General features: G+C 44.4%; 1 protein-coding gene across 4 annotated transcripts in view; it reads left to right on the forward strand.

The window, feature by feature from the left end:
* The window catches only part of SPATA6L (spermatogenesis associated 6 like), a 201760-nt gene that overhangs the window by 50471 nt on the left and 133346 nt on the right, over window positions 1-17943 (forward strand). For all 4 annotated transcript variants that reach the window (XR_003941029.1, XM_030193805.1, XM_030193807.1 and 1 more), the window contains 2 exons: window positions 4984-5108; window positions 12837-12914. Coding sequence is in view for 3 of the 4 variants with exons in the window: in XM_030193805.1 (XP_030049665.1) it covers window positions 4984-5108; window positions 12837-12914 (203 nt within the window). In the remaining variant the exon portion in view is untranslated. The remainder of the gene's footprint in view (window positions 1-4983; window positions 5109-12836; window positions 12915-17943) is intronic.

The raw sequence follows: 17943 nt of genomic DNA on the forward strand, positions 1-17943 counted from the left end.
CCATATCTCTAGTCGGGATTAAGGGTTTTAAGATCACTCACAGTACCTGAGGGATCATTCTTAAGAGTGAGGGGCAGTGTTCTATATACCCTCTCACAGAGAGCAAGGATTACATCTGGAGGACAGCTGAGGGAAATAAAGGTTGGTATTTAGCAATAGACCTAGAAGTCTTGTTTCCCTGGGGGGGTGGTAGAGGCTACAAAGTGGTTGGATAGGCTTCAGAGATGTGGGTTATTGCCTCAGACAAAGAGCAGAGAAGAACAGGAGGCACAGGAGTGACTCCTTGTGGACAGACTGTGGGTGATGATGCCCAAAAGATAGTGAAGACAGCCTTGCACCCACTCCAAAGCTATATATGGCAACAACTGAGAATCAGCCAGTCATGATTATGACAGAAGTAACCAGTTGACAAAGAGTGTGTCTACCATACTAGAAGAGACGGGGCTAAAATTCAATCTTCGCTAGAGGAACTTAAGAAAGCCTTAGCTGGACAAGGATGCCAGATTGCAGAAAATATGCAGAGATTTTAAGCACAGGAGCTGTTTATGGATGATCTGCAAGTTCAGATTGAGAAGAAATATTTGTGGTTGGAAGAGCAGCTGTAAAACCAAGAGAACAGAGGAAGAAGAAATAAATTTACATTGTAGGGCTATCTGTCCAGGAGAAAGATCTGTTTTATTTCTGTGAGGACATGCTGTTGGCTCAACTTGGGCTAGCAAATAAAGAGAACTATATAAAATTTGAAAGACCACATCATGTGGGCCACTGGGCAAAAATCAGGCTAGACCAAGGCCACAGATAGTGCAAATTTTGAATTATACAGATAAAACTATCATCTATAGAGCATACTGTGGGGCCAAGACTTTAAAGATAGAAGAGGCCAAGGTGGTGTTTCAAGATTTGTCCTTGCAGATGGCAGCAAAGAGAAAAGAGATTACCCCATACTGTGTGAGAATATTCAACAAAGGAGTAAAATTCATGCTTCAGAACCCCACAAGAATGAGTGTTCCAAGGAAGCAAGACACAAGTTTTTGACACCCCTGCAGAAGTTGAGAAGTTTGTAGGAGAGCTGAAGGCAAGGTGATGCTTTATGAACCCATAGGTATAAGAGCAACTGTTATATACGATTTCCTCGTAACAATAAAAAAGGCCCCAAGATTCCGTACTTCTTTTCACATCAACAAAAAGATCTTATGTCATTCTTATGTAGCTTTCACTACATTAGGATACATCCATACACTTTGACCCAAAAACAATACTTGTGAGTTATGAAAATACATTTACATGACTGCATTGAATTCCTGTTCAAAAACAAAAGAAACTCATAGAGTTACTCTAACTGGTTCTTCCACAACAATACTTTCCAAAATCGCAGTTAGATCTTTATCCAAACTCCTGATGACCCAAATTATTGCTCTCCACCACTCTCAAATTAGGCAGAAAATATATCTTATTCACCAGGGGACATCTTCAGAAGAAAAATACAATACGTTGTAGTCTAAGTAGAAAGGTTCAAGATGTAATTCAGGAATATCAACCCATTTGATACTTGCGGTCTGAAAATTTCAAGTTATTAATGAATGATAAATTGCAAACTGTGGTATATGCTAACAAAAGGAACACTGCATTCTCAATAGCGGGTCCGCAAATCTGGAATAAATTATCAGGTTACTTGATACTATGTAGTAGTAGTAGGGCTCAGTTCAGTAAGTTGCTGAAGACATTTGTTTGAACATGCATTGGACTGATTTGCTTGTAATTGTTTTGAATATTGTATACTCTAGTGCCTGTTATTGTCTTACTGTTTTTTATTTTCTATGTTGATTTGTGATCTGCCTAGTTGTAGGCGAGCTAGAAATGTTTATTTAAATAAATAAATAAATAAATAAAAATCTTCAAGCCCTGATGTTTGAGGAAAACTTGGATATTGTTGCTATTACAGAGACATGCTATACAGAGACATGGGATGCAACCTTACCGGGCTATAATCTTTTTAGAAAGGATAGGGAGGGCCAAAGAGGTGAAGGAGTAGCATTGTAAGTGAAAAACAATACCAGAGCGGCTGAAATATGGGGTATCTGGGGAAAGGAAGAAGCTATTTGGATCATCCTGGAAAGAGAAGATGGAACTTGTAGTCACACGGGTGTTATCTACTGACCTCTGGCACAAATGAAGAAGCTGGACAAGGACCTGATAGAAGATATTCATAAGCTTGGTATGAAAGGAAAGGTACTATTGTTGGGATATTTCAACTTTCCTGATATGGATTGGAACATCCCGTCAGCAGAATTGGAAAGAAGTAGAGATATCGTGGATGCCTGTCAAAGTGCCTTGCTCAGACAACTAGTGATGGAACCCACGAGGGAAGGGTCGATGTTGGATCTAGTGCTCACAAATGCAGGAAATGTTTCTAATGTCCATGTGGGTGCCCACCTGGGTAATAGTGATCATCACACGATATGGTTTGATGTAAGAGCAAAAGCAGAGTGCAGATGCACAAAACTCAAAGTACTGGATTTCAAATGTACTGATTTTGGTAAAATGGGACAATACTTGAAGAAGGAGCTGACAGCAGAGGTAGGAACTGGAGAAGAGGAAGCACAGTGGTCCAAGCTGAAAACTGCTATAATTATGGCAATTGATCTTTACACAAGGAAAGTAAACAAAAATAAGAGAAAGAGGAAGTCTATATGGTTCTCCAAACAAGTGGCTGAAAATATAAGGGCAAAAGAGGCTTCAATCAAGAAATACAGAAGAATGCAATGTGAGGATCACAGAAAAGATTACCAGATTAAACTCAAAGAAGCGAAGAGGGAAATATGGCTAGTGAATGCACGGGTGGAAGAAAAAATGGCTAAAGATGTAAAGAGAGGTGGCAAAACCTTTTTCAGATATATTGGGGAAAGGAGAAAAAATAGGAATGGAATTAAAAGACTGAAAGATACTGAGAATAGCTATGTGGAGAGCGATGAAGATAAAGCGAACATGCAAAACAAATACTTCATTTCGGTGTTCACGGAAGAAATTCCTGGAGAAGGACCCCAGTCGGCTGCTGAGGATATATCTGTGAATGGAGTGGATATAGTGCCATTCACGGAAGAAAGCATTTATAAATGGCTTGAAAATCTGAAAGCGGATAAAGCTTTAGGTCCAGATGGGATACATCCCAGGATACTGAAGGAACTCAGAGAAGTCCTGGTGGAACCTCTTAAGGATTTATTTAATAGATCTTTAGAGACAGGAGAGGTTCCGCGGGATTGGAGATGAGCGGATGTGGTCCCTCTTCACAAAAGTGGAGATAGGGAAGAAGTGAGAAACTACAGGCCGTAAGATTCACGTCGGTGGAATCACTGCTGAAGGAAAGGCGTCTGTCTGTCAACCAGTTTCTAATCCAGTTCACCACTTTGGGTCCTAACTTCAGCCTTTCAAGTTTTTTTAAGAGCCTTCTATGAGGGACTGTGTCAAATGCTTTGCTGAAATCCAAGTAGATGATATCTAGCACTTGTCCTTGATCCAGTTCTCTGGTCACCCAGTCAAAGAATTCAGTCAAATTCGTTTGGCATGATTTACCTTTGGTAAAGCCATGTTGCCTCGGATCTTGTAACTCATTGGATTCCAGGAAATTCACTATCCTTTCCTTCAGCAATGCTTCCATTACTTTTCAAGTAACTGAAGTGAGACTTATTGACCTGTAGTTTCCTACTTCTTCTCTGTCACCACTTTTGTGTGCTGTTCTCCAATCCCTTGGAACCTCTCCCGTGTCCAAGGATTTATTAAACAAATCTTTAAAAGGATCTGCCAGAATCTGTCTACTCTCCCTCAGTATCCTGGGATGGATCCCATCCAGTCCCATGGCTTTGTCCACCTTCCATTTTTCAAGTTGTTCATAAACACATTCTTCTGTGAACGGTGTGATTTCCACTCCATTCTTATGTACCTTTACCAGTTGATCATGGTCCTTCTCCAGGATTTTCTTCCATGAACTCAGAACAGAAGTATTTGTTTAGCACGTTTGCTTCTTCATCATCACTCTCCACATAGCTGTCGACAGCATCTTTCAGTCTCACAATTCCATTTCTAGCTTTCTGTCTTTCACTTATATACCTGAAAAAATTTTTTGTCTCCCTTTCTTGCATTCCTAGCCATTTGCTCTTCCACCTCTGCTTTTGCTAGATGTAGCTCCCTCATGGCTTCTTTCAGCTTCTTCCAGTATACTTTCCTGTGTTCCTCTCCTTGAGTTTTCCTGTATTTCATGAATGCCACCTCTTTTGCCTTTATTTTCTCAGCCATTTGTTTGGAGAACCATATTGGTTTCCTTTTTGTCTTGCTTTTATTTACTCTCCTCGTGTAAAGGTCAGTAGCCATTTTAATAGCTCCTTTCAGCCTGGACCACTGTCTTTCCACTTCTCGTATGTCTTCCCATCCCCTCATCTCTTTCTGTGCCAGGGCTTCTCCTTTTCTTCTTACCCAAAGAGTAGGTATAATGGGTTCCCCGTTTCCACTGTCTCAGTATCAATACAGAGTTTAAATAGCTGCTGCTACCTCTAAATACTCTAAGGTTTCACCAAAGTAGATATTTTGACTAAGGCAGCCAGATGCATTTGTGCTGTGGCTAGTTGGCTAGGATCTTTGGGCTGGATGGGCTCTCTCTTCACATGCAGGTCAGCAGCCAGGGAGGCAGAAGCCAAAGACAAAGATTTGAACTGAGCATAGGGTCTTATATCCCGGCAAGTTCCCTCCAAATTAAATCTCCTCCCCTAATTATAATACTGGACAGGGGGAACTCTTTTCTGGAAACTGGAAGATAGAAATAAAGTCAACCTTCTGTACTCTTGTAGAGCCATAGAAGTCACTGCGGGATCCCTAGGGTCTCCACACAATGCATGGTGAATACTTTATTTTCTGAAAAAAAAAAACCCTCCAACAACAACAAATGATGAAAATGAATTTCAGAAATTGTTTTCATTGTTTTCTCTTTTGCAGTAGGGGAAATGTTATCCTTTTATGAAGAGAACACTCGGGAGTTTCTCTATCCTGAGCCTAGATTGACTCCTTCATTACCTGGGGTGGACAGAGAAATGTTAATGAAGACTGCATATAACTTCCCAGTAAGTTCTCTCTGTGGAGCATAGTTTCAGTTTTGTCATAAAATATAAAAAAAGAAAAGCAAAGGCAGACTTTAAAGTAATAATGATCCTTATTTTGTATTTTACCAAATTATTTTGCAATCTTGAAGCATGGTGCATACAGAAAAAAACAATAGGACATAGAAATGAATTGGTACATACACAGCCCTTCAGTTAACCATCTTATAGGCAAAATGAATGGGTCTGTTAAGGGGTCTATGCAGTAAACTTTATTATACACATGAAAACCCTCTATTGTGCATGCTAAAATTTTCATGTCTAATCATGTAACCTGAAGGAATATCATATAATGTGATATGCTTACCCTCTATGTTATTTACTAATTTCTTGCTAACAGAATACTACTTAGTATCTGCAACACAATGATGTTAACTTTTTAACATACATGCTAGTGAGAGGGCTCAACTAAGTGCAAACAGAGGGTCTATAAAATGAAGGTCATGTGCAGTAGATGATGCTGTACAACTGTACATTGTGCCAAAATGAAATACAGCTAACCCATATTTTTTTATTTCAGATTTTTACAAACATACGCATATTTTTACCCAAAGCCAGATTAAAGCATGCCTAGCGCTCAAATGTTTAGGAGGAGGCCTGTCAGATGTGCTCAGAACTCAGAAGTCTAAGGACTTCTTTTACTAAACTGCGCTAGCGATGCCTAGCATGGCAAATGAGAGGAAGCCCATTCACTTCCTCTGGACTTCCTCGCATTTGCCACGCGGGAATCACTAGCACAGCTTTGTAAAAGAGGCCCTAAGTTTGATAACTGGATTTTTTCAGGATTGTACACATTTTTGCTTTAGTGTCTGGAAGCCAGAAGGATGGCTAAAGTGAATGGATATTTTTCAGAGTTTAGACTCTTATCTGCAGTTGTTCAATCCTCTCCTCTACATGAATAAGCTTCCAGTATCACTGGAAGCACTAAGCCTCCTCATGATATTCCCAGTTCCTTTGACCAATCCCAAGAAGGAAGGGCCCAAGATAGGAGTCATGCTGTGGGTTGGATCTAGCCAAGTGAAGAGTATAGGGATGGAAACATGAGAATGCCTATGTGGTATAATCCCTGGGGGTTTGGTGAGGTTGGGGCAGGAGTGATCCCCAGTCACTTCTGCAACTTGCTGCTGCCGGGTTCAAAATGGTATATTGCGGCTTGAATCTTAGCGGAAGTACCACAAGACTACCTATAGGGTCGCTGGTGTCATTTTGAATGCATTGCCAGTAAGGGGCAGGAATGACTGTGAATTTCTCATGCCCTGACCCCCACTAGAACCTAGGGATTGTGCCAGATAGGCCCGGAAGGGCCTACAGGAGATGGAGGGCATTTGCTGATTGGGGGGCTTCAGGAAGTGGTTGGTCGACATCAGTACAGGGAGTTTCGTGGGAGTCAAGACTGAAGCCCACTTCTCGACACCCCTCTCGGAGTCATGGCTCCTCTCAGTCGAGGCAGACCAGCCCTTCCATGCGGAGTTCCAGGCTGACACTGATGAGGGGCACATGGGAGTTAGATGACGATTCCTGATACTTCTCAAAGGAGAAGTCCTATGGAATACCATCTGACCCCTTCCCTCCACAAGAATAGAGGACATCTCCATCTGCATGCATTCCCTTCTTCTGTTGAGGACTTTGTGGCCACAATTTCAATTCCTCTGGAGGTGGAGCATCAGCCCAGGGCTCAGCTCTTTGAGGTTCAGGACTACGAGTCTCCTCCTAGAGGGGCTGTGACAATCCTGCTCCACCGCTCTTCCCTGATGCTCTCATGAGGAATTGGGAATCCCCTCTGTCAACTTCGCTCCTCCCCATGGGGATTGTCTCCATGCACTGGATTTGGAGCTCCTCTGGTTTTCATAGGCCCCAGTTGCCTCTTCACTCCATGGTGATTGAATTCCCGCTCAAGAGAGCCAGGAGTTCTAGGAACTCTGCTTTGGCATCCCAAGGCAGGGACGCTAGATCCCTGGATACATTTGGGTGGAAAATGTACCACCACGAGTGTATTTTTACAGGACCTGATATATGTTATGCTCTCTCTCCAAACAGGGCAGGTCAAGTCGCTTTGCTAGTTGGCCGAGTTGCAGACGGCGTGACGCACGTTCTTGGCCAGGGGCACTTATGACACTTTTGCTGTGGCTTCCAGGGTCTATGCCCATAGTGTGGCTGTGTGTCTCAGATTTTTAGGCTCAGCAGAGACTGGTGAATACCACACGCAAACCCCTTTTGGACAGCAGATGCAGGGGGTTGCTGATCTCATTAAAAAATACACAGATGGCCTCGACACTCTTTCCTCCAAAGGCCAAAGGCCTGTGATCAGTACTCAGGAGTCCATTGGGTGTTGGACCTATTAGGATTTGTTTTACAATAACTTTAGTCCCATCTGCTTCCAGTCTCCCATTTGGAGATAATTGGAATCCTGCTGGATACTCATCGGGCTCGGGCATTTCTTTCTGTGCCAGGGGCAGACACTGTTGTCGCTATTGCCACTCAGGTTCGAGCCCATCAGCAGGTCGCATGTAACACCCATGCCTTGTTTTCACATGGGAACTGCCCAGTGGACCCTAGCTTCTTAGTGATGTTGGGCCACGTGGACCCTGGGCGATGTCATCCAACTGTCCCCACAGCTCATTTACTCTGTGCTTTGGTGAACTCTATGGTCTGCTTGGACTCTGGGACTGTCTTTTCAAATTCCTCAACGTCACAGGCTACTGATGGTGACTGCATCCCACCTAGGGTGGGAATCTCCTTTAGACAGACTTCACACTCAAGGTACTTGGTCAGCTCAGGAGACAGTTCTCCCTGTCCCCTTTTGGAAATGAGTGATCTGGAACACTCTAAAAGACTTCAGTGATAGGCTGTTCAGCCACTTTGTATTCATTCACATGAATAATCAAGTTGCAATTTACTATCCCGACAAGCAGGGGGAACCAGATGCATCTTCTGTGTCAGGGGGCTGTCTGGATGTAGCTGGGGGCAGTCTTTTCGGGACTGCTCCTCAGAGCCACTCATCTGGCAGACAAATCCAACAGCCTGGTAACCAGATTGTTCAAGGTCATGCACCCACACGAGTGGCCTCTTAATATTGGTGTTGCCTGCGAGACTTCTAACTGTGGGGCACCCCTTTGATGGATCTCTTGGCAACTCAAGTCAATCATGCCATCCCTCAGTTCAGTTCCAGGTCCGCAACAGACTACTGTCAGTTCCCTTCCTCCTTCCTTGGAGAATGGTCTTCTGTATTCATATCCTTTCATCTCTCTCATTGAACAGATTCTACTACCGCGCAGGCAGGATCGTGGGACCAGGATTCTGATCACTCTTTACTGGCCCCAGAAGATCTGGCTTCCTTTTCATCTGGCATTCTCCTTCTGAGAACCATAGAAGATGGAGTATTTTCCAACCCTCATGACACAGAATGAGGGATGTCTTCTACATCCCCTTCTCCAGTCTCTATCCCTCACAGGGTTTTGCAATAGCTTCCTTGTGTCCTCGTGCTGGTGTCTTCACGGTCTTGGAACCAGACTCAGCAACTACTCATGCAGACGTCAACCAGCTACAAGAAGCAGGCTGATCATGTGACAACCAGCCCCCACATTTCACCCTGGGGAGAAGGTGTGGCTGAGCACCAGGCACCTTCGGCCCAAGGTGCCCTCTCAGAGGTTCACACCCAGGTTCATCGGTCCTTTTGCAATGCAACATCAGCTGGGTCCAGTTATGTATCAATTACATCTTCCCCCCACCATACGCCTCCACAATGCGTTCCATGTCTCCCTGCAAAAACCTGCGGTGTTATTGAGGGAAGTGGCTAGAGTCTCTCCACTACCTACACCGGCAGTTACCTCTGACCCTCAGACATACTGGATGCAAAGAGAATCAGGGGAAGACTACACTATCTCCTGGTCTGGAAGGGTTAAGATAATATGGGAACTTGCTGTCAACCTGCTTGCCCCAGTATTCATTAGGAGTTTTCATCACCTTTATGCTCTTAAGCCCAAACCTAGGGGGCTTGGGAGGGTGCTTCGGGAGGGAGTGCTGTCACTCCTCTCACCTGGTTCAGGAAACTGCTAGAGTCCTGCAGCATTCCGTGCCTAGAATCTTAAGAACCAACCTCTAGACCGCCCCTGTCATGTTCCATCCAGTCTGCTAGGCACTGCCTAGTCCTGCGTTTCAGCCAGTCTAAGTTAGGCCCTGCCTTCTTCATCTCCCAGATTCTGCCAGGTGATTCCGTCAGCAACTGTTGACAAGGGCCTGTGAGGCACTTATGCCACACAGGTAGAGCCAACCATTTTACAGCCCAAGGACTCACTTTCCCAAACCATGATATCAAAAAGTAGAAAGACTAGGGGACACGCCATGAAGTTACATTGTAATACTTTTAAAACGAATAGGAGAAAATATTTTTTCACTCAATGAGTAGTTAAGCTCTGGAACTCATTGCCAGAAGATTTGATAACAGCAGTTAGTGTATCTGGGTTTAAAAAAAAGGTTTGGACAATTTCCTCAAATAAAAGTCCATAATCTGCTATTAAGATAGAAATAGGGAAAGCCACTGCTCTTTGGGATTCTGCATGTACTTGTGACCTGGATTGGTCACTGTTTGAAGCAGAGTACTGTTCTACATGGACCATTGGTCTGATCCAGTATGGCTATTCTTATATTCTTTTGTAAGAGGCAAGAGAGCATAGCTATAATTCCAGTAACTGTTCTGGATGGTACATAAGAACATAAGAGTAGCCATACAGGGTCAAACCAATGGTCCATCTAGCCCAGTATCCTGTTTTCCAAACAGTGGCCAAGCCAGGTCACAAGTACCTGGTAGAAACCCACATCGTGGCAACACTCCATACTACAAATCCCAGGGCAAGCAGTTGCTTCCCATGTCTGTCTCAATAGTAGACTATGGACTTTTCCTCCAGGAATTTGTCCAAACCTTTTTTAAACCCAGATACACTAACCACTGTTATCACATCCTCCGGCAAAGAGTTCCAGAGCTTAACTATTCATTGAGTGAAAAAATATTTCCTCCTATTTGTTTTAAAAGTACTTCCATATAACTTCCTCGAGTGTCCCCTAGTCAGGTTCCGATCCTGGCCAGTTTATTTTTGAATACAGGAGAGTAAGTGTTTAATGTTTCAGAGTATTTTCATTTTCTTTGTATTTTTAATATGTTTTTGAGAATTATAGCCTAATGCATTCATTTACTATGTTACTATCTTACTGTAACCTACTTTGAGCCTAATTTTGCTTATGCAGAATAAAAATGCTCATATTATATTAGATTCCAAATTCCCCAAATCCAGCAAATGGTTATGATGGATGCAGTCAGCCTGGGGTAGGGGGCTCATGTAAATGGTCTCTGCACTCAGGGTCACTGGTTTGCTGAGGAGAAGCAAAATCAAATAAATCTCCTGGAGCTAAGAGCTATTTGGAATGTTCTAAAGGCTTTCAGAATTTGGTTACTGAACCAAATTATTCAGATCGAAACAGATAACCAGATTGCACTGTATTATGCAACAAGCAGGGACAACCTGACTGATTCCTTTTGAGTCAGGAATCAGTCAGGTTGTGGGGATGATGCTCAGAGCCACTTACCTTGCAGGGAAAGAAAATTAATTGACAGACTGAGTCAGGTCATGCAACCACATGAGAGTCATTGAACATGGGCTTTACTTTCAGATCTTTCGAGTGTGGAGCACCCTCTTGATAGACCTTTTTGCCACTCATCACAAGTCCCACAGTTCTGCTCCAGATTAGAATCATACAACAGACTAGCCTTTGATGCCTTTCTCCTTAATTGGGGGGAGGGATTTTCTGTATGAGTATCCTCCAGTGCCCTCATAGTGAAAACTCTCCTGAAACTCAAGCAGGATCAGGGAACCATAATTCTGATTGCACCCTCCTGACTGCAGCTGATCTGGTTCTCTCTGCTTCTGGAGCTAGCCTCCAAAGATCCATGGAGGCTGTACTGCTTTCTTACCCTCATCCTTTCTACAGCCCAACTTCCAGTTCTTGTCCCTCATAGCTTGGATGTTGAGAGAATATAAGTGGACTCCTTGAACTTACCAGATGGAGTCTACCAAGTTTACTTGCATCCAGGAGAGATTCCACTAGGAGGTCTTATGGATTCAAGTGGAAGAGGTTTGCTGTCTGATATGAGATCAAGGCCCTAGATCTCTTTTCCTGCCCTACACAAATACTGCTTGAATATCTTTTACATATATCAGAGCTGGGTCTCAAAACTAACTCCATATAGGTTCATTCATTGCAGTTGGAACTTATCACTGTGTAGAGGGATAAGCTCAGCTTCTGCTCAGCCTCTAATTGTTTGCTTCATGCGGGGCTTGTGTCTACGAAAACCTCCCATCAAACCCCCAACAGCATCATGGAATCTAAACATTGTCCTTCCTCAGCTGATGAAAGCTCTCTTTGAGCCACTTGATACCTGTCACCTGAAGTACGTGACCTGGAAGGGCTTGTTTTTGGTGGCAGTCACTTCAGCATACAGGGTCAGTGAGCGCCAGGCCTTAGTAACTGATCATCGTATACAAAGTTTTACAACAACAGAGTGGTTTTGTGCACACATCCTAAGTTCCTTCCTAAGGTAGTGTCTGAATTCCTTCTTAATCAGTCAGTTGATCTTTCAATATTTTTCCTGAAGCCACCCATGAAAGTATAAGCACACTGCACCCTCTGGACTGCAAGAGAGTCTTGGCCTTCTATTTCTATTTTTGTTTCTTTTGACCTAAACAGGATGAGGGCTACCATCAGTAAACTCACTATCTCAAATTGGCTGGCAAACTGCATCTCCTTGACTTATATCCAGGCTGAGCTGACTCTGGAGGGTCATGCCATGGATCACAATGTCAGAGCCGTGGCTGTGTTAGCAGACCACTTGAGGTCACTCTCCCTAGAGGGTGACCTCACATGGGCAGACTGGATGGATCGTACAGGTCTTTATCTGTTGTCATTTACTGTGTTACTATGTTATAGAGGAGATCTGCAAAACTGCAATGTGGATTCAGTTCACACATTTACATATCACTACTGTCTAGAACAAGATTCCCAACACAACAGCTGGTTTGGTGAAGAGACAGTCTTTCAAAATCTGTTTGGGATCTAGAATCCAATTCCACCCCTTTAGGCCCATTTGTTTTCAGTTCCAGGCTGATTGGAAAAAAAAAAAAGAATGTTCGTTAACACTTAGTTTGCTTTATGGCCTTGCCTGTTGCCTGTTTACCCTTGTTGAAAGTGAAGTTACTCATCTATAGCAGATGATCTTTGGGGACAGCAGGATGAATATTCTTAATGCCCCACTCACCTCTGTTAGCTTTTATATTAGACTGAGCTGGTCCAGCGTGATGATGGCGTACATGGGGAATCACTACCAAAGGCTTCTGAAAAAGACACTGGTGGGTGTTCCTGCTCCAAATTCAATCAGATGGTGTTGCCCATCAGTAAGCATGTCTGTCCTGTAGTCCTCAGAGAAACCTGCTACAGGTGAGTAACTTCACTTTCCAGCATTACAGATGATTGTAGATAAAGCCCGAAATGGCCTAACCAATCTGCCTAGTAAGGTGGTTAGGATTGTAGCCGCCACTCTTCAATTTACCCTCCCCGCCATGCATTTGTTCAGGGTTGTAGGATTGTATTTGAATGAATAATTATGCTTAATCTGTTGTAGACTTACATGCTTCTTGTTTTAAGGGAATTGCTCCAAAGATAGAGTTTTCTACAAGAACAGCCATAAAGGAACTTCCAGTGGATTCAAAAAATAGAATCTATGTAAGTAGACATTAAAGTATTGCTGTTTATGATAAATGTTTTTTGCACCTACAAAGCATTTTCCTTTATGATTCAGTGGTTATGCACCTGATTCAGAAGCTGAAGAATAACTGTAGTTTCCCCAAAGCTGCTATTTGAATGAAAGTAGTAACTTTGGTGCACATTCTTATTTTTACTTTATGATCTCAGTTTAAATTGCTATCAGAGGCTCAAAATAGGCTCTTGTACTATTCTTAACTTAATTGCATGACTTTACAGTCTCAGTTTCCTTGTGAACATTCAAAACCACTACGTGAATGCATAGCTATCCCTGGTTGTATGGAAGAAGTACCCTCCTGTAATTTTTGTCTCTGTATAGCAAAATTCTACATTTCAAAACTTTTCCCTTCACATCCATACCAGACCACAAACAGACCATTGGAAATAGTTTTGTCTGTCGACCAGCGGATAGAGAAAGAAAAAAAAGTAGTTCTGTGTGATTCGTCCCTTTAAGGGTAGTGGGCAGCGGATGGTTGATAGACTGTGCAGCTCTTCTTTGGTGCTCTTAATCAGCTCCTGTCCCAGGTAGTATCCTGGTATCAGTAGAGCAGGGGGTTCTCAGGCTAATCATATTTAGCTTTCCTTTGATTTAAGCCTACAGGAGTTGGATGACACTCAGTGGGGCCGAGTCCCTCCCCCCCACCTGTGGATAATTGAGGTTGAAATACTTTTCAGTGAGTCAGACATTTTTGAGACAAGACATGGTTCTTCAATATTTTTTCCTGTTGAGTAAAACTGCCTGTTCTCACATAGGGGTAAAATGCCTAGCCACCTGCCTGGGTCTAACCCTGTGGCCACATGGAGGGTCTGTCTCCAGCACAGCTGAGGCCTTGCAACTGTCGCTTGTGCTCTACGCTAGCACCCTCCACCCCACTGTCTGGGTCTCACTTGCCTCTGGATGAGTCTTCCACTCTCAGATTATTCCCCGTTGATTTCTAGGTTACTGGGGCCACACTCTCAGGGTTCCACAGTTCCCAGAAAGCACCCACAGACCAAAACACAAACTACCAGGATTCTTAGTCAATCCAAGAAACCAGAGTCAGTTAACTAATAAGGATTATTGTCAGAGTAGAACAGTGAACCATATAAACAGGTGGAAAAGAACATGCAGTAACATATAACTGAATATGGATCAAATATAAAACTATCTAAACATTTATCTACTAACTAGGGCTTTTTTTGTGCCTGTAGGCACCGGTACGGCGTACCAGCACCTTTTTGTTTTCCCTGCAGCTGGCCTGCACCCTTCCTCTCGTTCCCCTCTTCCCTACGACCCTCCTTTTCTTTAGCGACTCGGCAGCAATTACGAGAATCTGCCAGCGTTGGGGCCTTCCCTCTGCGAGTCCCGCCTACTTTGTTTCAACTTCCTGTTTCCGCATAGGCAGGACTTGCAGAGGGAAGGCCCCAACACCAGCAGCCTCTTAATCACCGCACTGGCTGATGCTGGGGTCCAGACTCGCAGGCAGGCAGTGGGAGAAGGAGGATGGGCGGGGGGAGGAAAAATTGCTGGACATGGATATCAGGGGAGGACAGGTGGGAGAAAAGAATCGTTGGACATGGATGGCAGGGGAGGATGGGGGAAGGAGAATCGCTGGACATGGATGCGAGGGGAGGGCAGGGGAGAGAGGAGAATCACTGGACAAAGATGGGAGGGGAGGGCATGGAAGAGAGAATTGCTGGACAAGGATGGGAGGAGAGGGCAGAGGAAAGGAGAATCACTGGACATGGATGGGAGGGGAGAGCAGGGAAGAGAAAATCACTGGGAATGGATGGGAGGGGAGGACAGGTGGGAGAAAAGAATTGCTAGACAGATGGCAGGGGAGGATGGGGAAAGGAGAATCATTGGACATGGATGAGAGAGGAGGGCAGGGGAGAGAGGAGAAATGCTGGACTTAGAAGGAGGAGAGGGGAGAGAGAATTATTGCTGGATATGGATACAGGGGAGGGAAGAAAGAGGAGAAATGCTGGGCATGCATGGAGGGGAGGAAAGAGAAAAGACGAAGATTCACATGGATGGAGATGAGGGAAAGGGAAGAGAGGAGAAAAACTGCACATGAATGGAGAAAATAGGCAAAAGCTGGATCCAGGTTATACCTCCTCCAGTCAATTCCATGGAGAACACAGCTTGTACTTATGGATGTAGGGCAAGAAATTTAGAAGAAAGGAGGAAAGTAAAGAAATAAATGGAAAGGAAGCCCTGGAAACGGAGTTAAGAGAATAGATAGAGAGCTACAGAATCAGAGACTGGGGCCAACATGATCAGAAAAACAAAGTCACTAGACAACAAAGGTAGAAAAAAATCATTTTATTTTCATTTTAGTGTTTGGAATATGTCCAATTTGAGAATTTACATCTGCTGTCTTATTTTGCACTGGGTATACTGGAGCTGTAACAGCTTACAGAAATTATTTATAATGAAAAAAAATCACAAGTTATTTTTTTCTCCTATACTGGTATAATATTTTCAATGATGCCTGTTTATATGCACCATGGCTGGTATAAGGGGTGTGGCTAATGTGGGGTGTGGCTATCATAGGGGTGGAGCCAGAAGTGGTGACCCCGCCCATAATGAGTACCGGTACCTTTTTCCCTACAAAAAAAGCACTGCTACTACCTAAATAGTACCTGGGGAGTTTAGGAAAAAGATATATCTTTTCACCAGTACAGCGGTGATCTTTTCTGTTCTGGTGCTGGCTCCTCGTTCGGCAGAAATTCGGTGTTTCAGATTACAGAGCTTTATCAGCTTTGTAGTTAGCTATACCACAGTACCTTTATTCTTCCTGCTCCTTTAATTCAAGTTCTGTAAATAGTTGCATTCTGGGCAGTACTGGATGCGTTGGGCAGATGGATTTCATGGCGAGCCTTAGAATCACTTGCTTCTGTTCTTACCGCCCTCATGTCTATGTCGGCACTGGGTTTATGTCAAGCCCCTTGTTGCTCCAGGTTAAGGGAACTGGCTGCTTAGAGTAGAGTCATATCTCACTTTCTGCTCATTATGATCTGGACAGGGGAGTACTGATTGTGACTCCTTTTGTTTTATCCATGCGGCATATAGCAGGCATGTTTAGGGTGTTCTCTGGGTAACACTGCAGTTCTGCAAGCAGAGGTTTATTTCTGCTGCCTCCTTACATATGTCTCTCCATTTTTGGCCCCCCACGACCCCTCCCCCCACCTCTGTATTCCTATCCAAGCGTGATGCTTTTTCAACAGTAGTCTAATACATGGCTCCAGCCCAGTGGGAGATGCCAATGGTGGTGACACAACCTGGCATGGTGTGGCTTCAGCAGCATCTTGGGTGTCTCCTGGCTCCAAAGTAGCTATGCTCTAATGGCACCACCTACCTTCATGATATGGTGTCAGTAGCTTTAGCTTCCTGCATCACTCTGCTTCAATTACATCATCTGTCTAAATGACACAGTTCTAGTAGTGCCACCCTCCTGCATGGCCCAGTTGTGCGGAACCAGCTCCCTCCATGCCACGGCATCTGCAGCACTAGATGTCTGCATGGCACAGTGCCTGCAGAAATGACTCCTGGCTTGACAGAGTGTCTGCAGTTCTAGCTTCCTGCAGGGTACTGCTTCAGTGGTGCCTGCTCCCTGCATGGTACAGCTTCCACAGCTCTTACTCCCTACAGGGCTCAGTGTCTGCAGGGAACAGTTTCTGCAATACCAGCTTCCTATTGATGCGCTTTTGACAACGCCAAATCTCTGCATGGCACGGCTTCTACAACACCAGCTCCCTGCTTAGCACTGCTTTTGTGAGCTCTTTCATAGGCATGCTGCATTTTTATGTTGCTCCAGTCCCCTAGACAGTGCCACTACAGCAGCATTAGCCTTCTGGTTGGCATGGCTTCTCCAGCGCCAGCCTGCTGTATAGCGCAGTATTAAACTCCTCACCCTCCCACATGGCTCAGCTTCTACAGCCCTAGCTAGTTGCATATTGTGATTTCTGTGCAGCCAGCATGTGGTGTGGCATAGCTTCTTCAGCAACAGCTCACTAGTGGGTGGCAGCTGACGCCGGCGGCTGGATTCAGCTTTGACAGCAGCCAAATGCATGGTTCAACTTAAATGCCATCCAGTGGCATAGGGAAGCTTCAGCAGCAGTGGCCTGATGCAGGAAATATATCCTGCAATTACAGCTTTTAGCTGCAGGGCACAGCTTGGGTGGCAGGGCCCAGCGATGTAGGGCAGATCTAGTAGCAGCCTATTTGCACAGCCACATACGTGGCCACAGCACTCAGATGCATATTAGTGCTTCAGTGTCTTCAGCTTCTTTCGTGTCAAAACAGTATCAGCAGCTACTTCTATGGTGTGGTTTCACCTTCATAAGCTGCTTCTATGGTGCAGCTCACCTTCAGCAGCCACTTGCAAGCTTTGTGCAAACATCAGTAACCAATTGTAGGGCATTTCATCAGTGGCTGCACCCTTTTGCACTGTGTTGGCATCAATGGGCACTTACACGACACTGTGTTATCATCTTTGCTTACTAGAAGAGCAGCACATGGGCATCTTCATCCACTAACGAAGCACTGTGTCGTCATCTTCGGCCACTTGCATGGCATGGCATCAGCACTTATGTGGCTTCCATGGCACTGCATTGGCATGATCAGCCCCTTGCTAGGTGCTGCATCGGCATCTGCCACTTCCATGGTGCGGTGGTGGCTTTCTCAGCCATTTCTAGGACATTGCGTTCTCTTCTCCAGCCACTGGCATGACGCGGCAGTGGTGTCTTTTGTCGCTACCATGGCATTCCACTGGCATCATGTGCAACTTGCATGCCACCACGGGTAGCATTTGCAATCTCGTGCATGGCAATGCGCAGCAATTGGCAGCAGATTGTCTGACTCTTCTTTACCAGCAAAATTGCTTGCAGGTCATAGCTTCTGCAGCAGTCACCTGTTAGAGGGTAGCTGTGGTAGATTTAGGGTCCCTGGTTCGGTTGCAGAAACTCACTTCATTTTTTCTATGACAGGGATCACCTTTGAATACAG

The sequence above is a fragment of the Microcaecilia unicolor genome, chromosome 2 (genome assembly GCF_901765095.1).
Source record: "Microcaecilia unicolor chromosome 2, aMicUni1.1, whole genome shotgun sequence".
Lineage (NCBI taxonomy): Eukaryota > Metazoa > Chordata > Amphibia > Gymnophiona > Siphonopidae > Microcaecilia > Microcaecilia unicolor.